Here is a 13,468-nt window from a genome sequence, read left to right as displayed (position 1 = left end):
TTCACCAGCTGAGTGCACATAAGTGTCCCTCCTCCTTCCCCAGGGGTCTCTCCACGTCCTGGGTGTGATCCCAGCCCATCCCAACCCTTGCAGGGCATCCCTCATGGGGTCGTGCATTGCTCCTCCAGGCAGGTTACCTCTCCTGGGGAGTTCAGCTGGTCCATGGGTCCCTCTGGCCACCCCACCACTGCCTGGATGCACCGGCTGGAGGTTGTGGGGCTGCAGCAAGCTGACACGCTCAGCTTGGTGTGGGACCAGTGCCACCGATGGCAGCAGGGCCTTGGCACAGCTATGGGGCACATCCAGGGCCGCGGCCCCGCTTCCCTGCCAGGACACACTCATGGCTACCAGCCCGTGCCCTGCGTGCGTTCACCTCCTGTCCCCTGGGCCGGGCTGTTTTTTGAAGCGCTCCAAGGACACGGGTTGTTGTTGCCGATAAGCAGAAAGGGGCAGCTCCGCCCCAGCAGGAACGCTCTGTCAGCTGCCTCCACATCCGCCCCACAAAACATCTTCCCTTTTCGGCGGGGCTCGCTCCTCGCTGTGGGCTCGGCAGTCCCCATGGTGGTGGTCCCCACGATGCCGCTCACGGTAAGTGGCAAGGCTCAGGGAATTTGGGACGGGTTTGTTGGGGGCCTTGGGGTGGGTGGGAAGTGCTGGAAACAAGTCAGGTGGCGAGAGGGAGAGGCCATGCCTGATGGTGCTCCAGGGCACGGCTCTAAGTCCAACACACCCCCTGGCACAGGATGTCCCCGGTGGGTGTCACAGCAGGACGGGCACTGTCCCCTGTCACCGGGCGGCAGCAGCACGCGTCCCAGGCACGGGGGAGCTGGTGGTGGTCTGGGTGTTTCTGCTCAGCCCCTGCTCTTCCACGTACCCTCCCTTCTTTAGCAGAAGCTCTGGCTCTGAAACGTTCCTGCCAGAAGGATGTTTTCGATGGGCAATTATAAAATAACAACTGGTTGTATAAAAATACAACCAGTAAAATATAAACCCACAACCAGCAGAGCCCCCTTGGTGCGTGGCTGAGCGTAGGTGAGCCTGGTGGCCCTACAGCAGCTGATGCTGGTTTCCTCCTCCAGCGCAGGGTGATGGTCTATGTGGTGCTGGGGCTGGGGTCCCTGCTGGTGGGGGGGCTGCCCCCTCCCTGCCCCCCGCCCTGCCAGTGCTACGACACCTCCAAGGTCTTCTGCTCGGAGGAGAAGATGAGGGAGATCCCGGCGGGCCTGCCGGGGAACGCCACCCAGCTCTTCTTCGTGGAGACGGCCCTGAGCAGCATCGGGAGCGGGGCGCTGGGCTCCAGCACCACGCTCACCAAGCTGGTCTTCCTCAACAACCACATCGAGGAGCTGGAGGCGGGTGCCTTTTGGGGGCTGCCCAGCCTGGCCGAGCTGGAGATCTCGGGCAACCCGCTGCCGGCCGTCAGCCCGGGGCTGCTGGCGGGGCTGCCCAGCCTCACCACGCTCTCCCTGAGCTCCAACGCCATCCACTCCCTGCAGCCGGGGCTTTTCGCCTCCGCCTGCCACCTGCAGGACCTGCGCCTGCGGGGGAACAAGATCGATGAGCTGCCCCCTGCCATCTTCCACCCGCTCCGCCACCTGCAGGCCCTGGACCTCTCGCAGAACGTGCTGACCGAGCTGCCCGACGGGCTGCTTGCCCCGCTGGCTGCCCTCCGCGTCCTGAAGCTGAGCGACAACATGCTGGCACAGCTCCCACCCGGTGCTTTCGGGACACTTTCCCGGCTGGGTGAGCTCCACCTCGACGGCAACCAGCTGGCCGAGCTGCCCGCTGGGGCCTTCGCGGGGCTGGGTGCGCTGCGGCGGCTGCAGCTGCAGCACAACGCCCTGGGCAGCCTGCGCCCCGACGCCTTCGCCGGCCTCTCCAACCTCACCTTCCTCAGCCTGGAGGGCAACCAGCTGGCCTCCCTGCCCGCCACCCTCTTCCAGGGCACCCCGGGCCTCCTGCACCTCTCGCTGGCCCGCAACCAGCTGCAGGCGCTGCCCCCGGGCGTCTTCGCCAACCTCTCGGTGGCGCAGAGCCTGGTGCTCTCACACAACGCCCTGGCTCGCCTCCCCGCCGAGGCTTTCCAGGGGTTGGTGGAGCTGACAACGCTGCAGCTCGGCCACAACAACCTCTCCAGCCTGCCGCCGGGGCTGCTGGACGGGCTGCCCAGCCTGGCCACGCTGGGGCTGGAGCACAACCGCCTGCCCCGCCTGCCCGCGGGCTTCTTCAATGCCAACGAGGAGCTGGTGCGCGTGGGGCTGGAGGATAACCCCTGGGCGTGCGACTGCCGCCTCGCCTACCTCCTGGGCTGGCTCCAGGTCTTTTCTGACCCCCTCCTCCACGTGCAAGCTTTCTGTGCCAGCCCGGCCACCCTCAAGGGCCAGCCCCTGCTGGAGGTGACCCACAGGCAGCTGGCGTGTGCCAAAGATGAGGGCCGGGACGCGGTGCCCGGGGAGGATGCACCAGGGCAGTGCACCTACAGCAACCCCGAGGGCACCCTGCATGTGTCCTGCAATGCCACGAGCTGTCAGCGGCTCAGCCTTCGCCTTCCTCCTCCTCCTCCCAGCCAGGCGGTGGGGCCAGGGACCGAGTACCGGGGTGCCTGGGTGCTGCGTTCCTCCTGCGGCACGCTGCAGGTCAGCGTCCTCGTCATGGCGCAGGGCCCGGATGTGACCACCCCACGCGGGCTCCCTGCTACACCCTAGGACTCAGGCATATGCTGCTGCTCCTCGTGGTCATCCTGCTGGTGCAGCGGCCACACCAAAATCAGCCTGAGAAACGATGCTCTGTGTCCTGCATTGATGTCCCTGCCATGGTCACCGTCACCGTGCTCTGTGCTGGAGCTGGACTCATGGTGCCTCTTCACCCAGCCGTGCGTTCCTGTGTGTTTCAAATATTATTAAAGTGTACGTATCATTCCTGTGCAGCCTGTTCCCAAGGTGCAGAGGGGGAAGATGCCGTCTGTCTTGCAGGGGAAGGCGGCTGTGATCCCGCAGGGCTGTGGCTGGAGGCCCTGGGCCAGGCTGCGAGGGGCGCGGGTCCCTGGGGTTGCTCCTTGCTGGGTGCTGCCCTCAGGGCTCGGCACCTCGCGGAGATGGGTGCCTAAGGGAAGCATCCTGCCCTGCCCTAACGGGGTAAGTGTGTGTGTGCGTGTGTGTGACTGTGTGTGTGTGTGTGCGTGTGTGTGCACACGCGTGGGTGCGCGCCCAGCCAGCTGAACCCTTCTCCCCGACGGCGCTGCAGCCGGGGCTGTGCTGCGCGGTGCTGCTGCTCCATCTGGTGGCCGGCGGGGCTGGGGGTGTCCCGGGCCGGGGAGAGCCGGGGGGGCCCTGCCAGAGCCCGGCCGCCCTTCCCCGAGCCGTCCTGCCCGGCCTGCCCGCAGCCACGGGGCGCCTGGGGTGCCCCTCGGGGGCGCGCTGCTTTGCTGCCTCTCCCCTCCAACTCAGCCCCACCGCTGCTCAGAGGGAGAGGAGGCACCAAGGGGGGAGTTTTGTGTTCTCCCAGCCTGCTCCATCAGCACAGTGTGCTCAGCAGGGTCCCCCGGCTGGTGCCCAGCAGAGGTGAGCCCCACGGCCAGCCACAGCCCCGCAGCCAGCTGCCAGGACGGGGCTGTGTGTCTGTCCAGCAGGGCCACAGAAGTCATCACCATTATCAGCTTGAGCAAGCGGCTTCACAGCAGCACCTTTCAGCCACGTAAGCCTCTTCTCGAGGAAGGAAAAACAGGCTGGCCTGAAGATCTTCGGGCTTCCCTGGATGTGAGCAGCCGCGTGGTGCCAGCAGATAACACCTGAGAGCGCCTGCGTCCTTTCCTGGGGCGCGTGGGACTGCTCCCCATGGCTCTGTGCTGTGTGCTTATCTCCTCCAGCAGCCCTGCAAAGCCAAGCCCCATGCCTGGGCGGTGGATAAAGCTCCCCAGGTGATGGGACCCCTCGTCCCCTGCCTGGCACAGCACGGTGCGGCGCTCCAGCGGCTGGACGCGTTCCCAAGCGCTCAGGCAAGTCGGGGGTGCGAAATGCTTCAAAGTGTGCCAGGAGGGTGGTTCTGGGGAGCTGCTGGTCTGTGTCCTTGCTGCTGGGGAGAGGGACAGGCAGGGACATCACAGCCAGGGTGTGCAGGGTGAGCCCCCCATGGGGGCTCCCTTTCTGTCCAAACCCAACAGCTTGCAGCCTCCTGGCTTTGCCGACCTCTCGACACTTTTCAGAAAATATCTAGGTCTTTTCAAAGCAAACTTAGCCTCCTGGCTGTAGCTTTTGCCGTGGTTAGTTTTGATGGATGCCTGAGAAGCAGCCCATGGCTCTTTCTTTTTTTTGCTGCTGGTGGATGTGAGCCAGTGAGCTCAGCTCCGAGCTGCCGGTCAGGGCCCTAAATGCTGGGTTTTAAACAGGAAATCTGCGGACATCTCCAAGTCTTTTAGAGAGCCTGGTCCTAAACTTGGTTGCTGCTTATAAGCCAATCATTTATATCTGACAAAGCTGCATAACTAATGCCAAAATATAATGTGATTAGCAGGGGTCCTGAAAAGGAGGCATTTAAAGTAACATTTTAGGTAACCCTTCGGAACTGAGAGAAGCACCAAGAGGGAGCCCACCCAGCACAGTGTGCTCCATGGAGCTGTCTGACCTGGATGGCCAGAGCAAATCCAGGGAACTGCAGCGAGGCAGGGGGAGGAGAGGAAGGCAGAGGGTGCACCAGGCATCATTGCTTCAGGGCCTCTGCTCCTGGGGACCCGGGGCAGCCCTCCCGTGAGCTTCGTGCCATCGTGAAAGACAAGGGAGGATGTGTCCTGCTTCATGGAGAGGGACTGGTGCTTCACAGCTGTGCTGGGGCTTGGCTCCTTTTTTAAAGGTACAGAAATGAGAGATTTTCCAAAGTTACATTCTGTGGGGATGCCAGCTGCTCCACAGGCTTTTTTTTTTTTTTTGGCAAATGCTGTGTAAACAAGGTCGTTTGGTCTGCTGGCTGCTGGGACCATGTCTGATCTCAGGTTTGCTGCCAGCAAGCAGGTTGCTGGTTGGTGCTGGTGATGTGTGAGCGAGCTGTGGCCCTGCTGAGTCCTGGCCCCGCTGGGGCAGCACTAAGGGGCAGCAGCTTCATCGGGACACATCTGAGCCTACAGCCCAAACAGGAATAGGATGGTTCTGAGAGCTGTGGTTGCAGGTCTTATTGTTCTTCAAATCTGACTTCTGAAACCCTTTTTCAGGACGATGTACCAGCATTTCCTTTTCATTTTCTTCCTCTTCTTCCACCCCCATAAATGCCAAGACCAAACCCCGAGTGCAGATCCATATGAAATGCCCAAGGACTACCAGGAGGTCTACAGAGGGACAAAAAACGATGTCAAAGAGATCCCCAAGATCGCAAAGCCCTTCATTTCTGAGATGGTCTTTGTGCAAACCAGCGTTACTGCCGTAAGGAAAGGTGCCTTCAGGTACATGCCCAGCCTGACCAAGATTTTGTTTATTGGCAATAAGATCAAGGCGGTTGAACCTGGAGCCTTTGATGGTTTGGAGAAACTGAGGGATTTGGAGATCTCTGGTGCCTCACTAGAAGAATTGGCCACGGGCACTTTCCAGAACCTCCCAAGCTTGCAGAGACTGGAGCTGAGGGACAGCCACATCAGCCACATCCCCAAAGGGCTCTTTGAAGGGCTGGAGCACCTGGGGGAGCTCTCCCTGCACATCAACGCCATCTCGTCTCTTCCAGAAGGTATCTTTGATTCCCTTGCCAATCTAACTTTCTTGGACCTGGCTAGGAACAAGATCACGGCTCTGCCTGGAGATGTCTTCAGCAAACTCCCCCACCTGCAAGTCCTGCGGCTGTACGAGAACGAGTTGCAGGACCTCCCGGAGGGGCTGCTGGATGCCCAGCAGGGGCTGCTGGAGCTCAGCCTCCAGAGGAACAGGCTCAGGACGCTGCCACCCACGCTTCTTATGAGCCTGGCCCACCTGGAGAAACTCCTCTTGGACAACAACCTCATCGGGGTTCTCCCACCCCAGGGCTTTTTTGGATTAAACAAGCTGAAGCTGCTGACTCTGGGTTCAAACCACATTACGGAGCTCCCCTGCTGCCTTTTTGACAGCATGCCACACCTGTGGGAGCTGGACTTGGGCAGGAACAGCTTGGTCACACTTCCAGATGGCATCTTCGTCAACCTCACGTCTCTGGGCAAACTCATCTTGTCCCACAACCAGCTGTCAGCCCTGCCGAGAGGAGTCTTCACGGGGCTCAGCAAGCTCTCAGACCTCCAGCTGGACACAAATCAGCTCTCTGCTCTTGATGACAAGGTCTTTGCTCCTCTCCCAAATCTGAAAACCCTCAACCTTCGAAAGAACCAGCTAAAGAGTGTCCCCCGGGGACTCCTGGACCCGCTGAAGAGGCTGAGCTCAGTGTATCTGAGCGGGAACCCGTGGAGGTGTGACTGCAACCTCTGTTACCTGCACGGCTGGATCCAGGAGAACAGCGAGAAGGTAAAATTGTCCACCCAAGTGTCATGCAAGACTCCACCCCACCTGGCAGGGCAGGCGGTGGCATCCCTGAGGGACGACCAGTTAATTTGTCCAGCCACTTTGCCTCCTTCGGTTTCCTTCTCCCCATCTCTGCCATTCACCTCCGCATCATCACAAAGGACGTCAGCCTTGCTGTCACCCGGAGCCTCGCCCACTGCAGCACAGACCCCGCTGCCATCGGTGACCTTTCCTGTCACGGCACTGCCAGCCGTGCCATTACCTACGGCCACCTCCTCCGTGTTGCCAACCATACCAGCTGAGGCCTTCCGCACTGCTCCGTCACCAGCCGTGATGTCTAAAGCCTCCATCATCACCCCATCATCAGCTGTGACACGGGAAGCCTCCATCACCACCCCATCACCCACTGTGCTTCCTGAGACCTCCATCAACACCCTGTCACCAACCATGTTACCCAAAACCTCCATCAAGACCTCATCACCAGCTGGGATGCCTGAGGCCTCCATCACCACCCGATCACCAACTGTGCTACCCAAAATGTCCAGCAGTGCCCCACCAACAACTGTGCTACCCAGGACCTCCATCATGACCCCATCACCAGCCGGGCTGCCTGAGGCCTCCATCACCACTGCAGCACCAACTGTGTTTCCTAAGACCTCCATCACTGTCCCATCATCAGCTGTGCTACCCAAGACCTCCATCACCAACCCATCACCAACTGTGCTCCCTAAGACCTCCATCACCATCCCGCCATCAGCTCTGCCACCCAAGGCTTCCATCCCCACCCCATCACCAGCTGTGCCACAGGAGGCCTCCAGCCTCTGCTCAACTCCAGCAGCTCTTGCCCTACAGCCCCCCAAGGCCAGTAGCCCAGATCTTGCTCTGCCCACTCTGGCTCCTGCCACCCCACCGATGCCAACCACCCCACGGGCAGCTCCCACCAGACAAGTGCCTCCTGCTCTTCTGGCACCCACGGCGAGGCCAGCACCTCCTGTACCCACCCTGCGAGGCCACACGAGTCCCCAGCCATCCTCCTCACCCACATCCCCTGGTGGGCACCACCCCAGCACCTTCTCCCTGTGGCCCAGCCCGCGGCACTGCCGCGTCTCCCTTGCCCTGGGGCTGGCTGTGCTGGCGCTGCAGGTGGGGGCCACGCTGCTGGGGGTGAAGCTCATCCTCCTCCTCCACCACGCCACCCGTGACCGTGGTCCCCCCGTGCCACCGGTGAGGCTGCTGAGCGTCCGAGTGATGGCCACCGTGAGTCCACACTGGGCTGTGGAGAGGTATCGGCGTGGTGCTGTCCCCCAGGGGTGGGTGTCGCAGGACCCAAGTGGTTTTGGGGTGCCTCCCAGGTGGCTCCCGGAGATGCTGTGAGCCTGGGGAGCCTGCACCACGGCGCTGCTGGATGGGACCTTCTGCCGAGTGACACTAGGTGGCATCCCGACACAGGCGGTGGCTTCCACAGCCTGCCCACGGACACGCGGGGCCACGGGGGGCAGAAGGGCGAGCAGTGGCCGTGGGGCACCACACCGAGGTGTGGGGGCACCGTGCCCAGCCCTGGCCGCCTCCCAGCCCCCAGGATGTGCCGGCACCGCTACGGCCACCGCAACGCTCCTGCCTCCTGTCCCCTCTGTCTCGGCTTCCTCTCTGCTGATATTAAAGCCTTCCCCGTGGCTCTGCCACGCTCTGAAGGCTGGCCAGAGGAGTGTTTTCACCCCAGGGCTGCCCTCGCTGTCACCTCCAGTGGGGATTTTCTGCCTCCTGCTGCAGCGCACGGTCCCCAGGCGGTGCCGGCGGTCAGAGACCGGGGTGGGAGCAGGTCACACGCTGTGACCCGGTGACAAAACAGAGATGCAATTTCTAAATCTTGCATCCCCAGAACCTCTGTAGGATGCTGCCTACTCTGTCCCCTGGAGGGGTGACATCCGAGTGCAGCCAGACGCTTTGCTCATATGGAGAGGCTGCCTCTGAACCCATCCCCGACATGGGCCGTTCACCAGCGTGTTGCTCCATGTAACGAGCCTTCCCCTCGCAGACCTGGCCTGGGGGCTGGCTGTGACCTCCTGTCGGGCACAGAAACACCTTCCCTGCCACTGCCACCAGCACGAGCCCAAGGAGCCAGACCCTGTGGGCTTGGAAGGCAGCAGGCAGCAAGGAGCGGACACTTCTCACCAACACAGTGCAAGAGCAAAGGAGGGGGACTGGTGCTTTGCATTAGGGTACGTGCAAGTGGCTGCACACTGGGGACCTGCACACACACCTCTGCTAAGCCTGTGCAGTGTCACGGGCTGCTCTGCACAGTCCCGATGATGGCTGTGAAATAGGGGAGGTGAGCGGGGGCAGCACATCTGCACGGGCTGCGGCGAGCGGCCCCAGAGCCTGGCACTGCGGGTAATGAGACGCAGGTGAGGGGAAGGGAGTGTTTTTCCTGGCAGCCCATATGGGCTCGGCTTCGTGCTTGATTTAGAGGGTTTGAAAGCGGGGCCGGCTGCCGGGGAGCAGACCCCGAGCACCTCCTGTGGGACTGGGGGGGGGGGCTCCTTTGGTTTGGTGGGTATTTAATGGCCCGGTGCAGTCTAAACAGGGAAGTACTTGGGGGCGAGATTAGCACAACATAATCACATCTTAAAAGGTCTTCAGAGACATAAGGCACGTCTGCTCTCCTATTAATTACTTGTTATTAATAAAGCCGGGGTCAGGCTGGACGTGTTCGCTCCAGGCACACAGGTTCCCTCTCTGCGGAGCAGAGCTGTCCTCTGCGTCTGTGGGTCCAGCAGGGTCACAGCCCTGCCGAGCTGCACACCCCATGGCCAGCATCCCTGCAGCTCCCCGGCCACGTAACGCCCCGCCAGGGCCCTGCCTTCCTTCCTGGAACACCTCCGAGTGCTGTAAAATACAGCCAGGGCTTCCCAGCGGGGGAATTTCCTGCTGTGATTGATTTCCAATTTGCAAGGAAAATACAGGGCTGGCCCCACCGGCTCGCAGGCAGCAGGCAGCTCCCGGTAGCTCCCAGCCAGGCTGTGACAATGACAGGGCTGTGGCAGTGCCCAGCCCTGGGGGCACCGTGCCCAGCGTGTCCTGCAGGCCTTGTGGCTGCTGGGCTGCACCTCGCTGTGGGGGAAGGAGAGGCTTCCCCCGACACGTCCCCTGCTACAGGCAGCCCAGGCATCCCACAGTGGGACAGTCACTGCACCGGGCAGCTCCCGATGATTTTTTCATCAATTAATTAATTTTATTTTTTTTTCTGAACACAGAAAATGTTTTAGCACAATGCAGCAGCACAGTGCGGCAGCACCGCCCTTTGCTCTCCTCCTGCTTTCTGCTCTCTTTGCACTTGATTCCTCTGGTTCTCCGACTGGAAAAAAAGTGCTGAGCATCCCCGTGCAGCATCTGCAGGCTGCTGGCAGGTCTGTAAACCTCTTCCTCGTTGCTGTAACTGCCTGAGCTCCTTGCTAAAGGAGCTCAGTTGACTTGCTCAGGCGACGAGCAGTTCGAAGCAGAGACTGAACACTCTGCATGCCCCTGAGCAGCGTTGGACCCACAGATCCCCAGCATGGCCTGGGGGCCCCGCAGCCCTCGCTGGCCCCATTCCTGCTCCGTGCAGAGGAGATGTGGGCCCTGCAGTCTCCTTATCCCATCACTGTGGGTGCAGTGCCCTGCCCCTGCCATCTGCCTCGGTCCCCGTGGTGGAAACGTGGGGACCCCAGAGGGCAGGAAGGGGCCCCTGGTGTGACAGCCCTTTCTTGTGGCTGGCAGGAAGGGGGCAACAAACACCTGCACGGGGGGAATTTCAAAATAACCCCAGCCCCCGTGGGCAAGTCCCACTGCTGCTGGTGCTGGGAGCCTGCCCCTGCTGTGGCTGCGGCTCCCTCGCCACGTGCCCACCCCGTGCGCCCACCCAGCACGTGCAGTGTCCCCAGCACGGGCTCCTTGGCCTCGCACCCCTGCCAGAGCCTGAGCTGCCCTCCGAGCTGCTGGGGCAGCGAGGGGATGCCCAAGCACTGGGACCAGCCCACGCTCTGTGCAGGGTTTGGGCATGAGAGCGGGAGCGAGGCAAACCGGCCGGCACATCCTCCCTTGGGGCAGCGGGAGAGCCGGAGGGGCGGAAGCTGCCTATTTGTTTAAGGTGCAAACAAGTTATGTTAATCTGCTGCCTGTTTGTATTTCTTTAGAGCGCCCGTGTGAGAGGGGAGCGGAGATGGAGTCTCCCCTTTGTGCGGGGGCACGGCCGTGCCGTTTGAAGTGGAGGTGAGAAAACACAGAGGGGCAGATGGAACCTGCTTTTGGAGTGAAAGATTTTTTTCGGCTATTTATGATAATTAGTGGGAAACGCTCCTCAAGCGTTTCAGATGATTCTGTAATGAAGTTGGGCCGAATGTTCCCGCTTTGTTCCCGGGGAACCATTAAAAATCCCCCTTCTTTGGCCGCCTTAATGCAATGCTGAAAAGGCACAATGGCATAAAAGTCGCCCTGGGCAGGGCGGAACGCCTCCTTCCCCCGCGAGGGAGAGCCCTTTAGAGCCCGGATTTTCTGGGTTATAAACCCCAGCGCTCGCAGTGTTCGTGCGAAAGCTGCGGGCCCTGCGGCCGGGCGCCTCTGCATCCCTAATGCCATGGGGTGTGTGTGAGCCGGGGGGACAAAGGCTGAGACAAACCAACAGGGATGAGAAGAGCAGGCACAGCGAGGGATGCCATCGCTCGGCGTGTTTAGGAAAGCTGCCCCTGACTGGGGCTAGGGTTTGGCTGCGAGGGGCAGGGGACTGGCACCTGCAAGGTGGGGTCCAGCCCCCAGGAGAGAGCCCTGAGGTGCTGGTGGCCAGGGCCAGACCCTGTCCTGGGGATCCTGCTGGGGCCACCAGGCCCCCGGTCACCTAAATGAGGCAGGAGGCATCCAGTGTAACCCCGGGGTGCTCAGTGCCAGGGAGCGAGGCCTGGCCAGGTCTCACCATGCTTTTAGCTCCTCCAGCATGAGTGATGTCGGGAGGAGGCACCTGCCTGAGCTCCCACATCCCTGGGGATGATGCGCAAGGATAATGCGAGCCGTCCTGCTGAAGTGATGACAGAAAGGGAACGTGCCAGGAGCTTTTAGCATAATGGTCAGGGCTGAACGCGACGGTGGGGGTTTAAGTGTCCCATCAATATTCCCTTCTCACTGGCAGCCGCGCTGCTGGGGCTGGAGCAGCTCCCTGCCAGCCGCCCCCGTCTCCCCGCGCCGCCCGCCCCGGCCCTAATCAAGTTCTCCTCTCAGCCTGTGTCCCGTGGGGCCCTCGCTGCCTTCAATGAGGGGAAATTTGCAGACAAATTTCTGCCAGCAGGACGCTGGAGCTCTCCTGCGTGGCGGGATAAAGATCCCTGCGGCCTCCGCACGGCCCTGCCGAGGGAGTGTGTCCGGGCAGCCTGGGGCCGGTCACTGGGGGGTGTGGGAATAGGGCCGCAGGCTCTTTGAGCGGGGCCATTCTTTACCTCCAGATAATGCACGGCCTGCGGCGGCACCGCGACACAATGAGCCCATCTGTGAATAGGCTGGAGCTGTTACCTCCGGGTTCCCTTACGGCAGGGCCTGGAGTGCCACTTGGGTTATGATGCCTTTGCCAATACCTGTGTGCCTCCTCAAGGTCTTTTTGGGGGAAATATCTCTAGATACACGGTGCATTTCCTCTGGGGACTGGGGTGTACGTACTGGGGTGCTTGCTGGCCCTGGGGATGGAGTGTTTTGCTGGTGCAGGTTTGCAGGTGAGGGTGACAAGAGAGGCACGGTGTGGCTGGTTTTGGCAGCGGGGCACAAGGAGCACCAAGCCCCACGCTGAGCCAAATCGCTGTCTTTGCAGAGCTCACCATGCAAAACTGGGTAGCTCGGTGCCCAAAGGCACCAGCCTCAAGCCCGTGGCTCCCTGACCAGCACCTTGTGGCCAGGCACAGGCACACAGCAGCGCTGCCCAGTTTGCTTTTTGCAGGCGATGGTGACACCACTGGGACCCACCATGCCCAGCAGTACAACCGCCAGCCCTGCCAGCACACCATCCCCTCTGCCCCCTACCCCACCCTTTATTATTTTTCCTCATTTATAAATCCATTTTTGCATTTTTTCCTCCCGGCCATCCGTCGATTCCTTTCCAATCAGCCACTTCAGCAGCCCAGGTAGGCGCGGCGGCGCGCTCCCGACCTTTCCCAGCGCGGTCCCCAGGGGCCGGCAGCACGAGGCGGGCGCACAAAGGCACCGCGGCGGCCGCGGCGCTGACCCTGCCGTGCCACAGCTACCTGCTGCTCCGCCACAATGGCCCCGCGGCCCCGGCCGGCCTGCCGGGGCGATGAAAAAGGGCCCGAGATAATAATGAGGCTGGCTACCACTGCTCTCTTCAGAGAGCCGAGTCAACTCCTCGGGAAGAAAGGAAAAAGGAAAAAAAAAAAAAAAAAAGGAAAAAAAAAAAAAGAACCCCCACTCTTGGATAATAAAGAAGTAACAAATGAAGAATGAAAGCCTATAGAAGGCGTCTTAACCCAGCGAAGAAAAAAAATGTCAACATCTGTGGAGCTGTCTGCAAAAACAGACCGAACCCCTAATGAATACCCTCTAGAAAAGGCATTCAGTCGAGGAAAGGCAAAAGGCTACATTTTTCTATGGAGGTATAAAGATTTTGATGAATCTGCCCTTTCCCTTTCCAGTGCAGTTGAACCAAGCGCTAATGTTCATCTTCAGCTGCATTAAAGGATCCGGAGGGGGGCGGAGGGGGAAGAGTCTTGATCTGAAAGCTTACGAGGAGGGTGGATTTAGGGAGCCTGGATAGATGTCTGAGCACTAAGGCAAGGAAGAAAAGCAACAGGCATTAGAGAAAACACTGTTTAACAAGAGTTTCTTTAGTCAGCCCATTTGAGCAGAGATTGGTACGCCATAAACGTAATCCTCTTAGTGCTGACTTAAACGTGTTTGTACAAAACAGGGAAATATAATATGAATGTAATAGTCACGTTTACTAAAATGCTTAATAAAAAGACAAAAGTTCTTTA

The 13,468-nt window shown here is 60.4% G+C and overlaps 2 protein-coding genes across 6 annotated transcripts; both read left to right on the top strand.

The window, feature by feature from the left end:
• Nucleotides 1-208: 208 nt before the first annotated feature.
• On the top strand, nucleotides 209-2,918 carry LOC110351774 (uncharacterized). The gene is made up of 2 exons (XM_027464783.3): nucleotides 209-588; nucleotides 1,080-2,918. The coding sequence occupies exons 1-2, from the start codon at nucleotides 292-294 to the stop codon at nucleotides 2,703-2,705; spliced, it is 1,923 nt and encodes a 640-aa protein (XP_027320584.3). The 5' UTR covers nucleotides 209-291; the 3' UTR covers nucleotides 2,706-2,918.
• A 154-nt stretch (nucleotides 2,919-3,072) lies between these two features.
• On the top strand, nucleotides 3,073-13,468 carry LOC113844492 (uncharacterized). 5 transcript variants are annotated; one of them, XR_011811517.1, is made up of 3 exons: nucleotides 3,073-9,871; nucleotides 10,637-10,712; nucleotides 12,585-13,468. XR_011811517.1 is itself a non-coding variant. In XM_072042675.1 (2 exons), exon 2 carries the CDS (start codon nucleotides 5,205-5,207, stop codon nucleotides 7,836-7,838), a length of 2,634 nt encoding a protein of 877 aa, XP_071898776.1. In that variant the 5' UTR covers nucleotides 3,073-3,994; nucleotides 5,201-5,204; the 3' UTR covers nucleotides 7,839-13,468. The 5 variants fall into 5 exon arrangements, 1 of the variants encoding a protein (XP_071898776.1); XR_011811515.1 differs by having other exon boundaries at nucleotides 3,073-8,683; nucleotides 9,719-13,468; XR_011811514.1 differs by having other exon boundaries at nucleotides 10,637-13,468.

The sequence above is a fragment of the Anas platyrhynchos genome, chromosome 9, assembly GCF_047663525.1.
Source record: "Anas platyrhynchos isolate ZD024472 breed Pekin duck chromosome 9, IASCAAS_PekinDuck_T2T, whole genome shotgun sequence".
NCBI classification, from domain to species: Eukaryota; Metazoa; Chordata; class Aves; order Anseriformes; family Anatidae; genus Anas; species Anas platyrhynchos.
This window is presented reverse-complemented; position numbering and strand designations above follow the sequence as displayed.

Bases quoted from the DNA above. Each gene is read 5' to 3' on its own strand.
- LOC113844492 (XM_072042675.1), top strand. From the start codon at position 5,205: ATGTACCAGCATTTCCTTTTCATTTTCTTCCTCTTCTTCCACCCCCAT.
- LOC110351774 (XM_027464783.3), top strand. From the start codon at position 292: ATGGGGCACATCCAGGGCCGCGGCCCCGCTTCCCTGCCAGGACACACT. The intron at 589-1,079 runs GTAAGTGGCAAG...TTCCTCCTCCAG, and splicing joins TCCCCACGATGCCGCTCACG to CGCAGGGTGATGGTCTATGT.